This window comes from Lagenorhynchus albirostris, chromosome 15 (genome assembly GCF_949774975.1).
Source record: "Lagenorhynchus albirostris chromosome 15, mLagAlb1.1, whole genome shotgun sequence".
Taxonomy (NCBI): Eukaryota; Metazoa; Chordata; class Mammalia; order Artiodactyla; family Delphinidae; genus Lagenorhynchus; species Lagenorhynchus albirostris.
In genome coordinates, this window is record NC_083109.1 from 67,533,314 (window position 1) to 67,549,919 (window position 16,606).

The 16,606-nt window shown below is 49.3% G+C and overlaps 1 protein-coding gene across 2 annotated transcripts in view; it reads right to left on the reverse strand.

The window, feature by feature from the left end:
• Nucleotides 1-15,960, reverse strand: part of GGA2 (golgi associated, gamma adaptin ear containing, ARF binding protein 2) — a 30,778-nt gene extending 14,818 nt beyond the window's left edge. For both annotated transcript variants that reach the window (XM_060125135.1, XM_060125134.1), the window contains exons 1-6: nucleotides 15,855-15,960; nucleotides 6,514-6,598; nucleotides 5,630-5,705; nucleotides 4,402-4,500; nucleotides 1,628-1,751; nucleotides 293-396 (exon numbers count right to left, since the gene is read on the reverse strand). In XM_060125135.1, coding sequence (XP_059981118.1) covers nucleotides 293-396; nucleotides 1,628-1,751; nucleotides 4,402-4,500; nucleotides 5,630-5,705; nucleotides 6,514-6,598; nucleotides 15,855-15,960 — 594 coding nt within the window. The remainder of the gene's footprint in view (nucleotides 1-292; nucleotides 397-1,627; nucleotides 1,752-4,401; nucleotides 4,501-5,629; nucleotides 5,706-6,513; nucleotides 6,599-15,854) is intronic.
• Between the last annotated feature and the right edge of the window lie 646 nt (nucleotides 15,961-16,606).

The following is a 16,606-nucleotide window of genomic DNA, read 5'->3' on the forward strand; positions in this document are numbered from 1 at the left end:
CAGACCTTCAGCTACCTCTCTCTGCTCCACAGGGAACTCAAAACCCACCTCCCCACACTCCCTCACACTTTGGTTTGGGGTCAGGGGACATTGCAGGAGAGTCCCTAAAAAGAAGGGATCTGCGGGGATGAATTGGAGATTGGGATTGAGATATATATACTAATATGTATAAAATGGACAACAAATAAGAACCTGCTGTGTAAAAAGGTAAATAAAATAAAATTCAAAAAAAAAAAGAAGGGGTCTGGTCAGACTCCAGGTAGGCCACCAAGGTCAGGGAGAAGCTCCTTACCTTTGACTTTTCTTCATCGGCATCAAAGATGGAGCTCTTGGGCCAGGGAGAAGGTGGGGGCAAGATTTTATCCACTGGTAGTTTAGGGTCTTGCTTTATGATTCCTAAAACATGCAACTCATGAATATACAGATATAGGTACCTGTTGACTTCAGCAGGATCCAGTATAAAGCCCAGAAACTCCTGGTTCCTGATGTCCCACCAGGAAAACACTGTCAACGACCTTACAGAGATACACCCAGGGTATGATCAAGGCTCTGCATCCTCCCTTGGGAGAATCCATGGAACCAGTACAAAGCTGGGGAGGTCAGAGCCAACTAAATCAGAGCAGAACCGGACCGTAAGGCTAGTGGTCAACGGGCCTTACACTATACAAATACTGATCATTTTATGCAGGTATACAACCTCCCAGAGCCCAGAAATTAGTGTAGAATCCCTAATACTCCTAAAAATGTTAAGTGAGTGTATGCGACAGGGAGAAAAAGAGTCCATGCTAAATCCAGGCTCCTCCCACAGAGCCCAAGAGAAAAGGAACATGGACTCCCAGCTTCTACACAGGACACACTCTGGGGCTCACAACACAAGAGGAATAGGCTCATTCTCCAAAGGCCTCACAAAAAGAGAATGGGAGAGGCCTGATGGCCCACTGAAATCCTTCTCTCCCGACAGAAAAGCCTCACACTGCTGGGGGAAGGACACCAAACCTGTTGTCCTTAGAACAGTGGTGAAAACCTACTGAGCTGGAAAAAAAAAGAAAAGAAAAGCCTGTGCCCCTGGGGGAGGGGCAGCAACGTGTCCCGGCCCAGACCCGAGTCGGGATGGGACAGCATCACAAAAGGTCCCACCAAGACCAGGGACACATGCCTGCCTGAGACTGAGGCTTACTCACAGCAGAACCAGCACCACCACCACCAGACTATGGGCACTGAGGAACAAGTAGTAAGGGTCTACTCTCAGGAAAGGTGATGGAATAAGACCCCCTCTGAGGTGTAGAGCAAGAGGAAGACCCAAAGCTGAGAGTAGAGCAGATACTGAGAGAAACGCTCTAGCAAGTCAGCCTCCACCCTCAACACAAGCTAACACTAGAGGAATCTGGAACCTGGCATAGTGAGGGTAACTACAGCAACAACCATCTCAAACCTAGCTCAACTCCCGTCAACCGGAAGGAACGGTCTGCCCATTTCCAGGGATCAAAATTACTGCGTCAGCCTCTATTGTTGTATCTACTGGACACAAGATCTCCAGCTTTCACCCCAAACTAACAAAGCGTACAAAAAAGCAAGAAGGAACAACTACTGTGAAAAGGGAATGCAACATAAGTAATGGTAGTGAGACCTTGTTTCTTCAGCATCTGGTAAGCATCTCGGATCTTGATGTCTTCTGGAAACCACACTGTCCAACTGAAGAGTATTTCAATGATTCTTCCTTTAACTTTTTCTGTGGTCCAGGAGCCTAGGTACTGAAAAAGGAAAGGGAATTACAGAGCTGGAAGGGACTTGGTGAGACAGGAGGGAAGGCGGCAAGACGTAACCTTTAGAGAATGACACAGCTGTTGAGAATACGACATAAACTGGTTAGAACCGATTAGGCCCAAGATGGTGTAAGAGTTGACTTCCAGTAGACCTTGAACTTCAGTATACGCTCATTGTAATACATTAGCTAAACGACACACCCACAGGTGCCATGACCGTTCAGAGGCTGACCATAAAAGGCCAGAAAGTGAGCGGTGGCCCAATTCCTGGAAATCTCTGCCCCTTCCCCAAAATAGCTGGAATAATCCTCCCACTCGCTAGCCTATGAAATCACCCAACCCATAAAAATTAACCACCCCGTATTTCAGGACTGCTCTCACCTTTTGAGACATTCTACCTTTGGAATGTATATCTCTCTAAATAAATCTGTTTTCCCACTTAGTTCTCGGGGCAGAGCCACCTTGCCTGCGCACTTGTATCCCTCACAGGCGTCCTATATTAATAAATCTACTTCTTGCCTATCACTTTGCCTCTTGCTGAACTCCTTCTGTGCAGAGACATAATGAACCTGAGCTTCAGTAAGTCCTGACACCAGGTGATTGATTTTAATTAAAAGACACTGGGTTTGGGACTTCCCTGGTGGCGCAGTGGTTGAGAGTCCGCCTGCCAATGCAGGGAACACGGATTCGAGCCCTGGTCCAGGAAGCTCCCACATGCCGCGGAGCAACTAATCCCATGCGCCACAACTACTGAGCCTGTGCTCGGGAGCCTGCAAGCCACAATTACTGAGCCCGCATGCCACAACTACTGGAGCCCGCACACCTAGTGCCCGTGCTCTACAACAGGAGAAGCCACCGCAATGACAAGACCGCGCACCGCAACCAAGAGTAGCCCCCGCTCGCCACAACTAGAGAAAGCTGGTGCGCAAGAACGAAGACCCAATGCAGCTGAAAATAAACAAATTAATTAATAATAATGATTAAAAAAAAAAAAGACAGTGGGTTTGAGTCCCAGCCTGTGCATTCAAGTCCCAATCTGAGCTTTGGCTGGGTTCAAATCCCATCCTAGTTGTGCAGTTTCATTAGTAGACTGCCCAGCCCACACTATCACTAAAGAGATGGCCGCTGAGACCCAGAGAAGTGAGCTGCCCAAGGCTGGTAGAGCTGAGGCACAGCTAGAAGATGAATTACCTGGCACCCATTTCCAGGGCTCTTTCTGGGTTTCAAAGAATCAACCTATAAAGCCACTAAAATTAAATCCTACCATATACTGGCCTAGGTTAGAGCCACTGGGGACACTCATTATCTGACTGTGGCAAGTCTAGAATAAAAATGTATTTGGAATGAAAATAAGGTAAAGTGAAAGGAATTGCTGAAATTCAAATGTTTTGAAGAAATAAAAAATATATATACATATATACATATATACATATATATATATATATATATATGTATATATATATATATTGACCCTTGTCCTCAGTTCCTCCTGGCACAGAATTTCAAAGACCCTAGGAATTTCCTAAGTGACAGGAACGTCTTTTGTTATTTACAATGAGCCCCCATGGACCATACCTGAGTTTCTGCTAAACACTCCTGGTGGGCACTTAGTTTCAAGGGAGGGATTGACCATGTGATTAGAGGGTTGGAACTTTCAGCCCTATCCTGACCTCCCCAAGAGGAGAGGGAGGCTGGAGACCTAGTTCAATAACATGGCCAGTGATTAAATTAATCATGCCCACATAATCCCAGATAAAAACTCTGAAACAACCAGGTCCAGAGAGCCTTCTGGTTGAACACATGGATGTGCTGGGAGGGTGGTATGCTCAGGTTCCACAGGAGAGGGCATGGAAGCTCTGCTCCCCCTTCACCCCCAAGACCTTCGCCTATGTATCTCTTGCATTTACATCCTTTACAGTAAAAGAATATTAGTAAGTATAGTGCTTTCCTGTGTTCTGTGAATCTTTCTAGTGAATGACGGAACCTGGCAGAGGCGGTCAGAGGAAGCTCTGAACTTGTAGTTGGTCGGGCAGAAGTGCAAGTAGCTTGGGCATCCCCGAGACTTATGACTGGTGTCTGAAGTAGGTGTAGTCTAGGTAGGACTGAGCTCCTAACCTGTAGGGTCTGTCCTAACTTTGAGTACTTATTTTCAGAAATGAATTAAATCACAGGACACCCAGTGGGTATCAGAATTGCTGGGAAGCAGCAAAGGAAGGTTCCACCAATGTTAGTTACCCAAGAATGGTGTTGCTAAGACACAGAAGAAAAGCTACAGAAGACAAGGAAAGAAGGAAACTTAAAGCTACACCCAACATGTCTTGCTATCTCTACCAGGAAACCTGTGCCCACCAGCTAGGCCCCTCTGTGCTCGCCCCTCTAGGCCACCTGTCTACAAGGCCATTTTTAAAGGGAGAATTTGAAAATGCTAACCATCAAAGGGCGGGGATCAGCTGATGACCATGACCATCATCCTACACCTTGGAGAGGAAAGCTTTCACCTCTCAGCTCTCACAAACCTGGGACAGCCTGGCAGGTTCTATCCATGAGCAGGTCTGCCTCTGGACCAAGAAGGGTGACAGGAGTTTGAAACCTGGGGTGCATGCAGAACAGTGAGCAAAGCCAAGCCCAGGGTACTCACCTTTGGGGACAACACTTTGATGAGCTCGTTCAGGAAGCGGAACTTGGCCACCTCATTGTGGAACTTCTCCCCACAGTGGTTCACACACACCTCCAGCACCTGTGCAGACACAGGACCCCCATGAGAAGGGGAAACCATTGGCTCCAGGGCTCATTTCAAACCTGGTAAGTATTTGCTGAAATCATGGCTCAAGACTGAGGACACTAAAGATTGGGAGAAAGGGTGACACTTTTAGATTAAGAAAAAAAAGAACCTGTTTGCTCTTGTTGTAACTGACAGGTTTGTGCCCAGGAAATAGCTCAGTGGGGTACTCTGAGGTCACCCCACCTTTTTTTTTTTAAGTATTTATTTATTTATTTGGCTGTGCCAGGTCCTAGCTGTGGCACGGGGGATGTTCGTTGCCATGTGCTGGATCTTTGTTGTGGCGTGTGGGATCTTTTAGTTGCAGCATGCGGGATCTCCTAGTTGCGGCATGTGGGATCCAGTTCCCCGACCAGGGATCGAACCCCAGCCCCCTGCATTGGGAGCGTGGAGCCCCAACTGCTGGACCACCAGGGAATTCCCTCACCCCACCTTTTAAGGAGACCCTTTGGGCAGGTGAAAGCAGTCAGAGAATCACTTCCTTCTTTCTCCTTAGAGGCGGAAATTGGACGTGGAATACCCAAGAACTGTTAAACTACGGGTTACCTACTGGCACTTGAGTGACAAATTGGGCCTGTAAATGTCTTCTTTGGTCCACAATCTTGTTTAACATTTCAAATCAGTCACCAATATTGAAAAATTCAGAGAATTCATATATTTAAAAATCTAGATTCTCAGTTTCTCTTAAACAGAAGTCCTAGCAACACTGGGCCCAAACTCACGCCTGGCAACAGCCAGCAGGTCCTGCACTGTAGCCGCCCTCTTTAGACTGGGCATGGGCTCTCCAGTTCCTTGGTCCCCACCCAGCAGCTCATTCACTTATGTTACCAATCTGGCCCTGTGGGACTTGACCTTGCCAGCCCGGGTCTAAAAAGGGCGAAAAGAAATAAAGCCTTCCTTTCCTTCTCGCAAAGCGGGCTCAATACTACTCTCCAGAAACAGATCTAGAATGGGGCGATCTGAGCCCGGAACTCCCTCCAGCCTGCTTTCTCAAGGCCAGTGAAGGCGAACTTCTCAGAGCCTCTTCCCCACAGAAACGCTAGCCTCAGGACAGGAGAGCTTAGGCTAAGGGGCAAGCCGAACTCACCGTTAAGGCATAAAGAGCTTCTTTCTCTTGTGGAGACTGGATCTTGTGGGCCAGTAGCCAAGGTGCATGGGTTGAGCTAAGGGAAAACAAAGACACCTGGACTCTGGGCGGAGAGGAACACACCAGTCTGGCTGAGCACACCCAGTAAAGTCCCCTCTCCTCCAGGAGCTCGGGTCCCAGAGCAGAGGTGGGATGTGACTGCACACGGCCAGGCATGAGCCCCTGAAGGCGGCCGACTCCCACCCACCCTTCTCATAGCTACACTTCCAGGGCACACCATCCTCTCCCCAGTCAACCCACCCCTACAACTTCCAGACCTGTGAGTAACTTGGTCGTGAGCAGCACAGACCTTGTCTGTCATATGACAACTGCTCAGTTAACACTAGAGCAGAAAATGTGATCAACCTTCTTGCTCGTTTCAAAATGAATATTCAGCAACATGGAGATAAAACATCCGGATGACTGACTCATTTCTTAAGTTCCTATCCAGATACTTTAGAAACCAAATTCAGCAAAATCTTACCCCTTTTCCCCCTGCTTTTCCTTAAGAAAGACTGCATTTAAATTATGGAGAACACACTGATCTTTCACATTGCTGCGTACCCTAGCTACATTCTGTCCCTAACATTCAGAGACCTCCTCAGGAGCAGTGTTTCATAACACTATTTAAAATGTATTAAGTAGCTGCCAGTTACAAACTGACTATTTGTTTTTTAGAAAACCACATGAATTTGCTATTTCTAGAAAAATAATGTACTCAGTAGGTCACGGAGGGAGAAAAAAACGAAACAACAATCTATGCTACGTGAAACAATCCTGAGAAACAAAGGCATGCACAGTCTGAGGTGCCCCCAAAGTCAAGCACGTGTGTGAAGTCACCTTACCCACTGGGATCAGTGTTCACTTGGTCACAGAAATTCTGAATAGCTGACCAATCCTGTTCTGACATGCTTGGGTCTGTGGCTTTATCTGTCAAGGAAATAAAAAATAAAATTAAAGTATAATAAAGAGAAACAAACACCTCTCCACACCACTAGCCCCCCAAATATGACAACAGCCAAGGACTGTGACATCACCTCTAGGGGATCAGACCCAGGGAGCAGACAGCTGAAAGGGACAGGGGCCTGTACTCATCATCACTGTCAGGCACAGTGTCTGGCCCATGATACGGCCTCAGCGACTGTTTGCTGACTGAATGAACAGCTCAACTGGTTAACACGCTACTGTCCTGAAAGGGGCTCCATTCCCAGTGCAGGGGACGGCCTGTGTGCACCTTCTTCATGCCCGTGTCAGGACTCCCCCGCTTTGGCCCTGCAATGAGGACGGGCTTGGGCCAGCATCTGGGCGTGGGCCAGAACCTGTAAGCTTCTTAGCCATGTGACAGGAAGACTAGAACATACAATGAAGCCCTGAGCGGCTCCCACCATATCCTCAAAGTAACAGGCCTAAATCTGAGCCTCCTTTTTCTGAAATCTCCTGACCATCCTAAGTAAGAAGCTTCTCCACATGTCAGCGGCTTATCCAGTCTGACAAGAGGACCTCCTTGTCTTCACTCCTCAAAATGCTATTTCTCTCTGTTACCATACACATGGCCAAGGAACCCAGATCTAGTCACGCTAGGGTCTCCCCCATTGGAACATTCATATTCGAATGAAATATGAGGACACGGAGCATGAAGAGCACGAGGGCACAGCCAGGAGCAGGAGATACCTGGAGAAAGAGGCATTGTCAGAAGGCCTAATGTTGAGACCATGCTCCACGGAAGGGAGGGGCAATCCTTGACTTCCTGGAATAAGGGGTTATGTGTATCCTTCCTGGTGCTTGACGGTAGCAGCTTCCTCCTCTCCTCCCACTGCTGCTGCCTAGAATCCGCAGCCAGCAACCCAACAAGGATGCCCATTCCACACGCCCCGCCCGCAGACTGAACCAGGCCACATTCTCACAAAGGAGTTGCTGAGACTGTCTTCATCCTGCCCTTTCATAACATTTCCCTTACTCCCCACTGTCCAGCCTGTCCTGGCCTACCTGGCTCTCCAGTGAAATATCTTACTGGTCCTGACAGAGAAGCTCTTTCAAGCTCTGCAAATAAGTAATTCTTATGGTCACATCTCTGACACTATTCCTCTTGCCTGAACGTCCACTTCTCTCCTCTCAAAATCCTATCCATTCTTCAAGGCCACTCTGAATTTCCGTCTCCTCCCAAAACCCTCCTCCCACTGCTCCAGCCCCTACTAATTCTCCTCCCTTCTGATCACTTAAGACTACACAGTCATCCAGAGTTTAACTTTTCCAGACAGCAGTCACATTTATGCCACGCAGAAGTCATGTGCCCCACAGCTCAACAATGAGATTCAGAGGACAGGTACTCAATCCCCCATCTTCCCACCCACCAACTCCATCCTAAGTGAAAAAAGACAACAAAGGAGAGCAAAGGAATTAGATGATCAATTCCCATATGCCCCTCACCTTTTTCCTCCTCAAAGCTCTTTCCCTATGTTCCATCTCTCAAAATGCCGTTCACCTTTCGAGTCCCAATTCAAATGCCACCCCATAAAGACTTTCTTAATCTTTCTATCTCCCACCCCCACAAAACAGAAGCCATCCCTTTCTTCTCAGAAGGCCCACATCTTATCTGCTCTTTCAGGATGGGGATCTCCAGCTCCATCCCTTACTAGTTACATGTCCTTGGGCTCTCTGAGCCTCAGTTTCCTCAACTATAAAATAAGGAAAATAGTACCCTCCTCATGGGATAGCCATGAGATTTTTAAAAGACAGTGTCTAAAGTACTCAGTATAGCAGCAACCATTAAGTAATCAATAAAAGATAGCTAATCTTATAATAGTCTCTGTCTATACTTTAGTATGTACACATGACTTATTACACTTAAACTTCAAAAGTTTATTCAAAATGAAGGCAGAGGGACTTCCCTGGTGGTCCAGTGGGTAAGACTCCATGCTCCCAATGCAGGGGGCCCGGGTTCAATCGCTGGTGGGGGGACTAGATCCTGCATGCATGCCACAACTAAGAAGTCTGCATGCCGCAACTAAAGATTCCACATGCCGCAATGAAGATCCCGCATGCCGCAACTAAGACACAGCAGAGCCTAAATAAATAAATATTTTTAAAAAAAAGTTGGTAGCAACATATTCAGTAAATGTTAAAAAAAAACGAAGGCAGGGGCTTCCCTGGTGGCGCAGTGGTTGAGAGTCCGCCTGCTGATGCAGGGGACACGGGTTCGTGCCCCGGTCCAGGAGGATCCCACATGCCGCGGAGCGGCTGGGCCCGTGAGCCATGGCCGCTGAGCCTGCGCGTCCGGAGCCTGTGCTCCGCAACTGGAGAGGCCACAACAGTGAGAGGCCCGCGTACCGCAAAAAAAAAAAAAAAAAAACGAAGGCAGAAGCCATATGTTTCCGTGCTTAGTACAATGCCATACCCATAGGCACAAAATAATTACTCATGAAATAAACTTAAGGCAGTGATTTCCAGAGAGTCTGATTAAGGAGATCTGACTCATCTAAGATAATTCTTTACCCTTTAAGCTTCATTAAGTTTCACTTCACTACAAGGTCAAGCTTGATACCTAAAAGGCATTCAGACCTCAACACTTGACTCTACGCCCTAGTGGCAGAGAAGAGCAGGCAGGACCCCAATTCACCATGCAGAATCCAGCTCTCTCCCTCCTCCCCTACTGCCAGGTCACCAGTTTTTCCAAAGAAAGGAAGGAAAAAACCTCTATAAGGTTAAATAATGTTCTAAACCCTTAACCAAGGCAAAGCAGCAAAAAGATCTATAAAGTGTAAGTTATTTTATTTGCTATATCTTATATGACAAGGATTCCCTCAAGGTTTTTCATAGCTCCCAAATAATAGCAATAATAGTAATAGCTGCCCTCCCACCCCGCTTTGTTTTTGCTGTGGGTCAGACATGATGCTGAGTGTTTTCCAAGCATCCTTTCCTGTAAACCTCAGAACAACTGAAGTTGGTACTATTACCTCACCACTGAAGAAACCTGCCCAGCCACAAAGCTAGAAAATGGCAAAAATTCAATCCCAGGTCTGCCTGATTCCAGGGCCCAAATGTTTCTCAGGGTTAAGTCTTCAGTTCCTTGGCAAAGGCAGGGCCTCTTTTGGGAACTAGCTTCTTTGACTTTCTTACCACTAAGTTATCAGCTCCCTAAGGCAGGAAGAAGGTCTGTCTCATTCACCTTCCCATCTCCAGCACCCAGAATAGTCATCAGCATGGACATCTACTAATGAATGAAGGATTCATCTTTTACTATGCAGAGTCTGGCCAGTTGGCTGCACATATTGCTGACACCAGGAGATGGCTATTCCAGTTCTGAACTAACTGGATCTCTGAACACCTAATTCCATCCTGCCAAGCTATTTCAGTGGCTTTGAGCAGCTCTAGAGAAAATGACCCCCAGAGGACCAGTAGCTCGGTCTGATCAGCCCAGAGCAACCCTCCACGTCTGTTTGACTCCAATTTGCCCCAAGGAGTGGCTAGGAGCCAGACAGGGCCTGGCCAGGTAAAAACTCAAAAAACCTCTACTCTGGGACTTCGCTGGTGGCACAGTGATTAAGACTCCACGCTCCCAATGCAGGGGGCCCAGGTTCCATCCCTGGTCAGGGAACTAGATCCCACATGTATGCCGCAGCTAAGAAGTCCGCATGCTGCAACAAAGTTCCCGCATGCTACAATGAAGACCCCGCGTGATGCAACTAAGGAGCCCGCGAGCTGCAGCTAAGACCCAGCGCAATCAAATAAAATTAATTAATTAATTTAAAAAAAAAAAAAAACCCTGGGCTTCCCTGGTGACGCAGTGGTTGAGAGTCCGCCTGCCGATGCAGGAGACACGGGTTCGTGCCCCGGTCCGGGAAGATCCCACATGCCGCGGAGCGGCTAGGCCTGTGAGCCATGGCCGCTGAGCCTGCGCGTCCGGAGCCTGTGCTCCACAACGGGAGAGGCCACAACAGTGAGAGGCCCGTGTACTGCAAAAAAAAAAACAAAAAAAACACTCTACTTTGCTTCACCTATCACCACCCCATCAAGAACGGCTATCACTGGCTTCCCTGGTGGTGCAGTGGTTAAGAATCCGCCTGCCAATGCAGGAGACACAGGCTCGAGCCCTGGTCCAGGAAGATCCCACATGCCGCGGAGCAACTAAGCCCATGCGCCACAACTACTGAAGCCCGCACACCCTAGAGCCCGTGCGCTGCAACAAGAGAAGCCACCGCAATGAGAAGCCTGCGCACCGCAACGAAGAGTAGCCCCCGTTCGCTGCAACTGAGAAAGCCCACATGCTGCAACGAAGACCCAATGCAGCCATAAATAAATTAATTAATTAAATTAAATAAAAGCATTTATCTCATCACAAATGCCTTCATCATTAAAAAGAATGGCTATCCTGGGCACCAAGGTGGTTCATTTAGCTGGCACTCGGGCAGGACAAATATAGGACTACTGCCATATATTTGCTTAATAAAAGCAATGTCTGTATGCATTTCAAGTCTGCTACAGCAGGGGTCCCCAACCTCCGGATGGACCTTACTGGGTCTCAGCCTGTAAGGAACTGGGCCACACAGCAGGAGGTGAGCAGCGGGCTAGAGAGCAAAGCCTCATCTGCCACTCCCCCATCGCTGGCATTACCTCCTGAAGCATCCACCCACCCCCAGCCCCCCTTTACTCCCCCATCCGTGGAAAAACCGTCTTCCACGAAACCAGGCCCTGGTGCCAAAAAGGTTGGGGACCGCTGTGCTACAGGGTGAGAGGTATTAAGAAAACAGCTGAGGGGGACTTCCCTGGTGGTCCAGTGGTTAAGACCCTGCACTTCCACCGCAGGGAAGATCCTGCATGCCATGCTGTTCAGCACGGTGCACTCACCCACCAAAAAAAATTTTTTAAGAAGAAAGATTGAAAAAAAAAGAGAAGAAGAAGAAGGAAAGAAAACAGCTGAGCCCTCCACCTGTGAATGAAATGATTCATCTTTTTTTGGCCATGCTGTGGGTTTGTGGGATCTTAGTTCCCCGACCAGGGATCGAACCCTGGCCACAGCAATGAAAGCACTGAGTCCTAACCCCGGGACCATCAGGGAATTCCCTGTAATGGTTCATCTAACAGTGACTAATTCAAAAGTCAAATCATCTCACATCAGCTGCCACCCAACCACCAGGGTCATGACCCTGGCGCTAGAGAAGCCTGTGCTAGTAAAGGGAGCCCTGAGGCTGTGGGGAGCACTCACTTTGAGAACACTTAGAACTCAGCCCCATAGCAGTGCTCACTGCATGGGGGAATCCTACATGGGGTACACATCGACCCCTATATCCAGCAATCATTCAATTAAGCACACGCTGAAAGCCCAAGCAAGACCCGCCACAGGAATGACCTACGCTTGGGCCCCAAGATAACCCTTGAGAAGCTGGGAGAGTATAAATAGAGCCACTCCCATCCCCAAAGGAGGCATGAAAGCGAGGCTAGGGGACAGGACTTTTCACCTGGGAGTAGGTCCGAGTGGAAGAAGAGAGAGATTTACTGAGCAGCCTGCCTTACCTTTACTTAAGCTACTGCCTCCTTGGCAGCACTACCAGAGCTAGAGACCAGGAGGCCCCAGGGCTGCTGTTAATAGCACAAGACTTCCAGCGAAGTGTCCACTAACAAGGAACAGAGCATAGCACCCCAAGGAATGGGGCACATGAGGCGTTTCATTAACAAGAACGAGGCAGCTCTAAATGCAGTCATGTGGAACAATGCCCAAAATAAACTAAGTGGGGTAAGAAAAGCTGCAAAATGCCCAGAAGCCGCTACTTTTCTTTCTTTTTTTCATTCTTGAGACGTTTATTAAAACAATACATTCAGGGGAAAAAAATCAATACAATTGTATACATCATTACTGAAAACTGTACACCATCATACAAGAAAGGATTTTATTTTGGGAAATCGATTCCTAATTTATGGCAAGTTTTACTTTCAGAAATAAAACCACAAAACGACACAATCTAATTCAATCTTAAAGGCTGGCATGCTGAGCAAGGAATGTTCGTATTCTTTGTAGGAGCTCCTTCTTTACACCGTCAGGTACCAGGGCTCTGCCTTTCGGTGTGACTTCAGCTACCAAGTCATCAACAGTGTTCTAGTCCTTTTTCTTTTTTTTTTTTTCTTTTTTTTTGCAGTACGCAGGCCTCTCACCGTTGTGGCCTCCCCCGCTCACGGGCCCAGCCGCTCCGTGGCATGTGGGATCCTCCCAGACCGGGGCACGAACCCGTATCCCCTGCATCGGCAGGCAGACTCTCAACCACTGTGCCACCAGGGAAGCCCTAGTCCTTTATCTTTAATTACCTCTCTACAGTGTGCCTTCAACTGATCCTTCCAGCCACATTCAATTAATTTGGCTCTCAGCAACTCTTTGAGGCGTTCTCTTTCTCCAGTTTCTATCAACTTTTGGTTAATGGCTGCTCTCATCTGTGCATCTTTGTTCATCTTGCTAACCACACTCTTCAGCTGCCTGGACCTAGACCCTCAGTAGCTTGGGCACCAAAGCACACAGAAAGCTAGCACACCTGCTACTTGTATTTTTAAAGCATGAACTTCTGCTGAAACAGCTTCCTAGGTCTGACGTTTTTCTTTTCTTTTTTGGTAACACAACATGAGTTAGTCTCTGCCACTCCCAACTAAGAAGACTAATGATAATAATAGCCAACACTGTGTGCCAGGCAGTATCCTGAGCGCTTCACATGTACTAACTCCTCTTAAGCCCCGAGACGGACATGGTATTACATTCTGATCTTAGAGGCACAGCTGCCTTGCTTGCTGAGGTAAGACCTGCCAGTGAGCTGAGCTCGGCAGTCCCCAGACCCCCCCAGAGTGACTTCCTTCTCCATCCAGTCCAGACTCACGGTGCTTTCCTTCAATGACACTCCTGTCCTTGCCCCACCACCAGCCCTTCTACCCCTTGTCCTCCCACGTACCACCTCCACTGCGCCCCAGCCCCCCAGAAGTCTGGTTTACACAGTTCACTTTCTCTGCCCTATGGAGGGGCGGGGGCGGGGAGGTGCAAGTCCCACAACCACGAAGATTACAAGATACATTTCTGAAGTCCACTCCACACTCCAGAGCCCAAACTCAGAGGATCTCAGGCGGGGAGGGGAGAGGTGAGTCTGCCCTCTCCGCCAGGGCACATCTGGTAACGTCTGGAGGCATTTTTGGTTGTCAAGACTGGGGAGTGGGTGTGTGCTGTTGGTACAGGTTCTAGCCCTACCTGAACAACTGGAAGATCTCACAACTCTGGGACCACACTGGCTGGCCTAAAACAGCTGGAGCTTCAGGACCCCCTCCTTGAGCAGCCAAGGTTCCCTTTTTCTCCCCCACCTGTGTCGGCCGCTAGCTGGCCTCTAACTCGGCCCACTTGATTTTGCAACTCCACTGCCTCCTAGTCAACCACCTTCTGTCCCCACCATTGAGCACTAAGGTATTTCAGTAACCTTTTAGTCGCCAAATTCGAAGTTCCCCCTCCTCCTTCCTCCTCCTACTCTATCTCTCAGCAGCAAAACCACCTACCAACTACATCCACCTGCAGCTCCCCACCGTCCAAGCTTCCCCTCCACGCCCAGCCTGTAGCCTCTGCCTTCTGTCTCCAGGCTGCTTTTCCCACCTGCTTCATCCATGTTGAGATTCTCCATGCTCCATCTGCAAACCTCTACTCTTCCTAACGGGCACAGCCTCCCTGGACAAGCTCACTGCCAATGAACTGAAGGTCCCAAGTTGACCTCCAGCTCTTACCCTGTCTGGAGCCAACCAACTGCCCAGAGAGGTTCTCTTTGTGCCACAAGCACCTCAAACTCCACAAGTCAACAAGTGAGACATCTGTAACCAACCAGTTACCTGAGCCTGAAACCTGGGATCCATCCTAAACGCCTCCTGGTCTCTTGCCTCTATTCTAATGCATCAAGCCTGCGGATTGTACTAGCTAATTATTTCTACTCTCCATCCCAATACCTTTGTCCTATTTCACCCCCGACACACTACCAGAAGAGCTTTTCATCTACTCTCTCTGCCTGAACTCCCCAATCCCTAACCAATTCATCTCTTCTCACGGCTGCAGGTGATGCTTTTAACCAGTGTACTTGATCAGAGTCCCAGGCTGAAAACGCCAACATCCTCTCCCCTACTGCATCAGGGATAAACTGAACTCCTTTCTGCAACATACAAGACCCTTGACGATCTCACCCCAATTAGCAGTGCAGCCTCTTTATGCTTTGCACTCCTGCAGTAATGACCTCCTTCTTCCCAGAATGCTCCACACCCTCCTGTTCCCCCAGCTTTTGCACATGCAGTTTCCTGCATCTGAAACTCTGTCGCCTCCATTGTCCACTCAAATGCTATGTCCCCTGAGACAATCCCCAGGTAAACAAACCCAACTCCCACCACCACACTTTAAACCCGGCTCCCTCCCAATCTTCAGTTAATGTAACAAAGTGCTGTTATTGTCGGCTTGTACCACCCACTTAAAAATGTCTTTGTGAGCAAGGACCCTGTGTTACGCATCTCAGTACTCCCAGCACCCAGCAGAGCCCAATACAAGGAGCATATGCTTTATTCTCTTGGAATTTCGAGTCCCCACCGGTAACGTAGGAACAAAAACGACTCTTAACGACTGCCGTGAGTCTTCCAGGAGACAATACACATAAGAAACCCGGCCACAACCAACATGCACAAAAGGTGTAAAGGGCTTGTTTTGACATTAAAGTCGGCAGCCAGAGACAGCTCCTTCCCAGAGGATGTGTATGTTGCACAACTGAGGAAGTCGAAAGGTCCCCATCTGTAAAACGAGGTTAAAAACAGAAGCTGCCTCTTGGGGTCGTAATGAGGATTAACAGTGGCTGAAATGCTTTTCAGCACAGTGCTTGGCATAAAAGCAAAGCTCAATAAACCTTAGCCATTATGTTGTTAACAGTGTTTATGCACCGCGACTGGGGGAGGTTGGGAGGAGGAGGGGGAGCAGGGCGCCCAGCCTCGGGTTCGCAGCCCTGGCGGATTCCTGGGACTCCTCTCGGGGCCTCCCCGCGGCGATCCTCCCACCCGCGCCGGGCCCAGCCCGCCTCCCCGGGCGCCGGCCTCCCCGCGGCCACCTGTCCGGCCGCCGGCCTCAGAAGAAAGGCCCAGGGATGCGGGAAGCCAGGCCTCACGTGGGGCGCTGGGCCCGCGCCGAGGGGCGGCCCTGGCTACTCACTGAGCCACAGCTCCAGCGCCGCCGCCGGCCCCGGGGGCCCCTCGGCCGACTCGGCCCCCGCCGCGGCCCCGGCCCCCGCCGCCACCGCCGTCGCCGTCGCCGCCATAGGCCCAGCCCCGCAGCCGAGGCCGCGGCCGCCCCTGCCCTTCAGCCGCCGGCGTCTGGAGTGTTCCTGGGCTGCCGACGCGGCAGGCGAGGGTCGGCACGTGATGGGACGGGGCCTGTGGCGCCTCGCCCACACACCAGGCCCCGCCTCCGCGCAGGCCCCGGGCCGGGGGTGCCGCCTCCCCGACAGCCCTCCTCCACGCGCGGGTCGGGCTCGCGGACTGGTCTTCCAGACCCGCGGCCAGGTCAAAGTTGGTCAAGCCGACCTCGCAAGGCCTGCCAGATGAACTAGAGGACGCCCCGTTAAATTTGAGTCTCAGGTAACGAATTCTTCTAGCATTTTTATTCCGGACGGTCTTTATGGACCATCACCTCCTTCCATACTTTATTTTCTCCGTAACACATTACACCATGAGCGTACTAGATATTTACTTACTGTGTCAAAGGGTAATTGCCCCCCCCAAAAAAGTCATGGTTCTCATGCATTGTAAAATGAACGCGTGTTAAATATTTTAACTCTAATTAAACGAGAGAACCAAGCGGATGTCATAATCCGTTCAAAAGGGAAGCCAGGAAAAGGGCAAGTTTATACAGAATAAACGAATGTTGGAACAGATGTGGTGGACACAAAACTAGATCAGAATTAA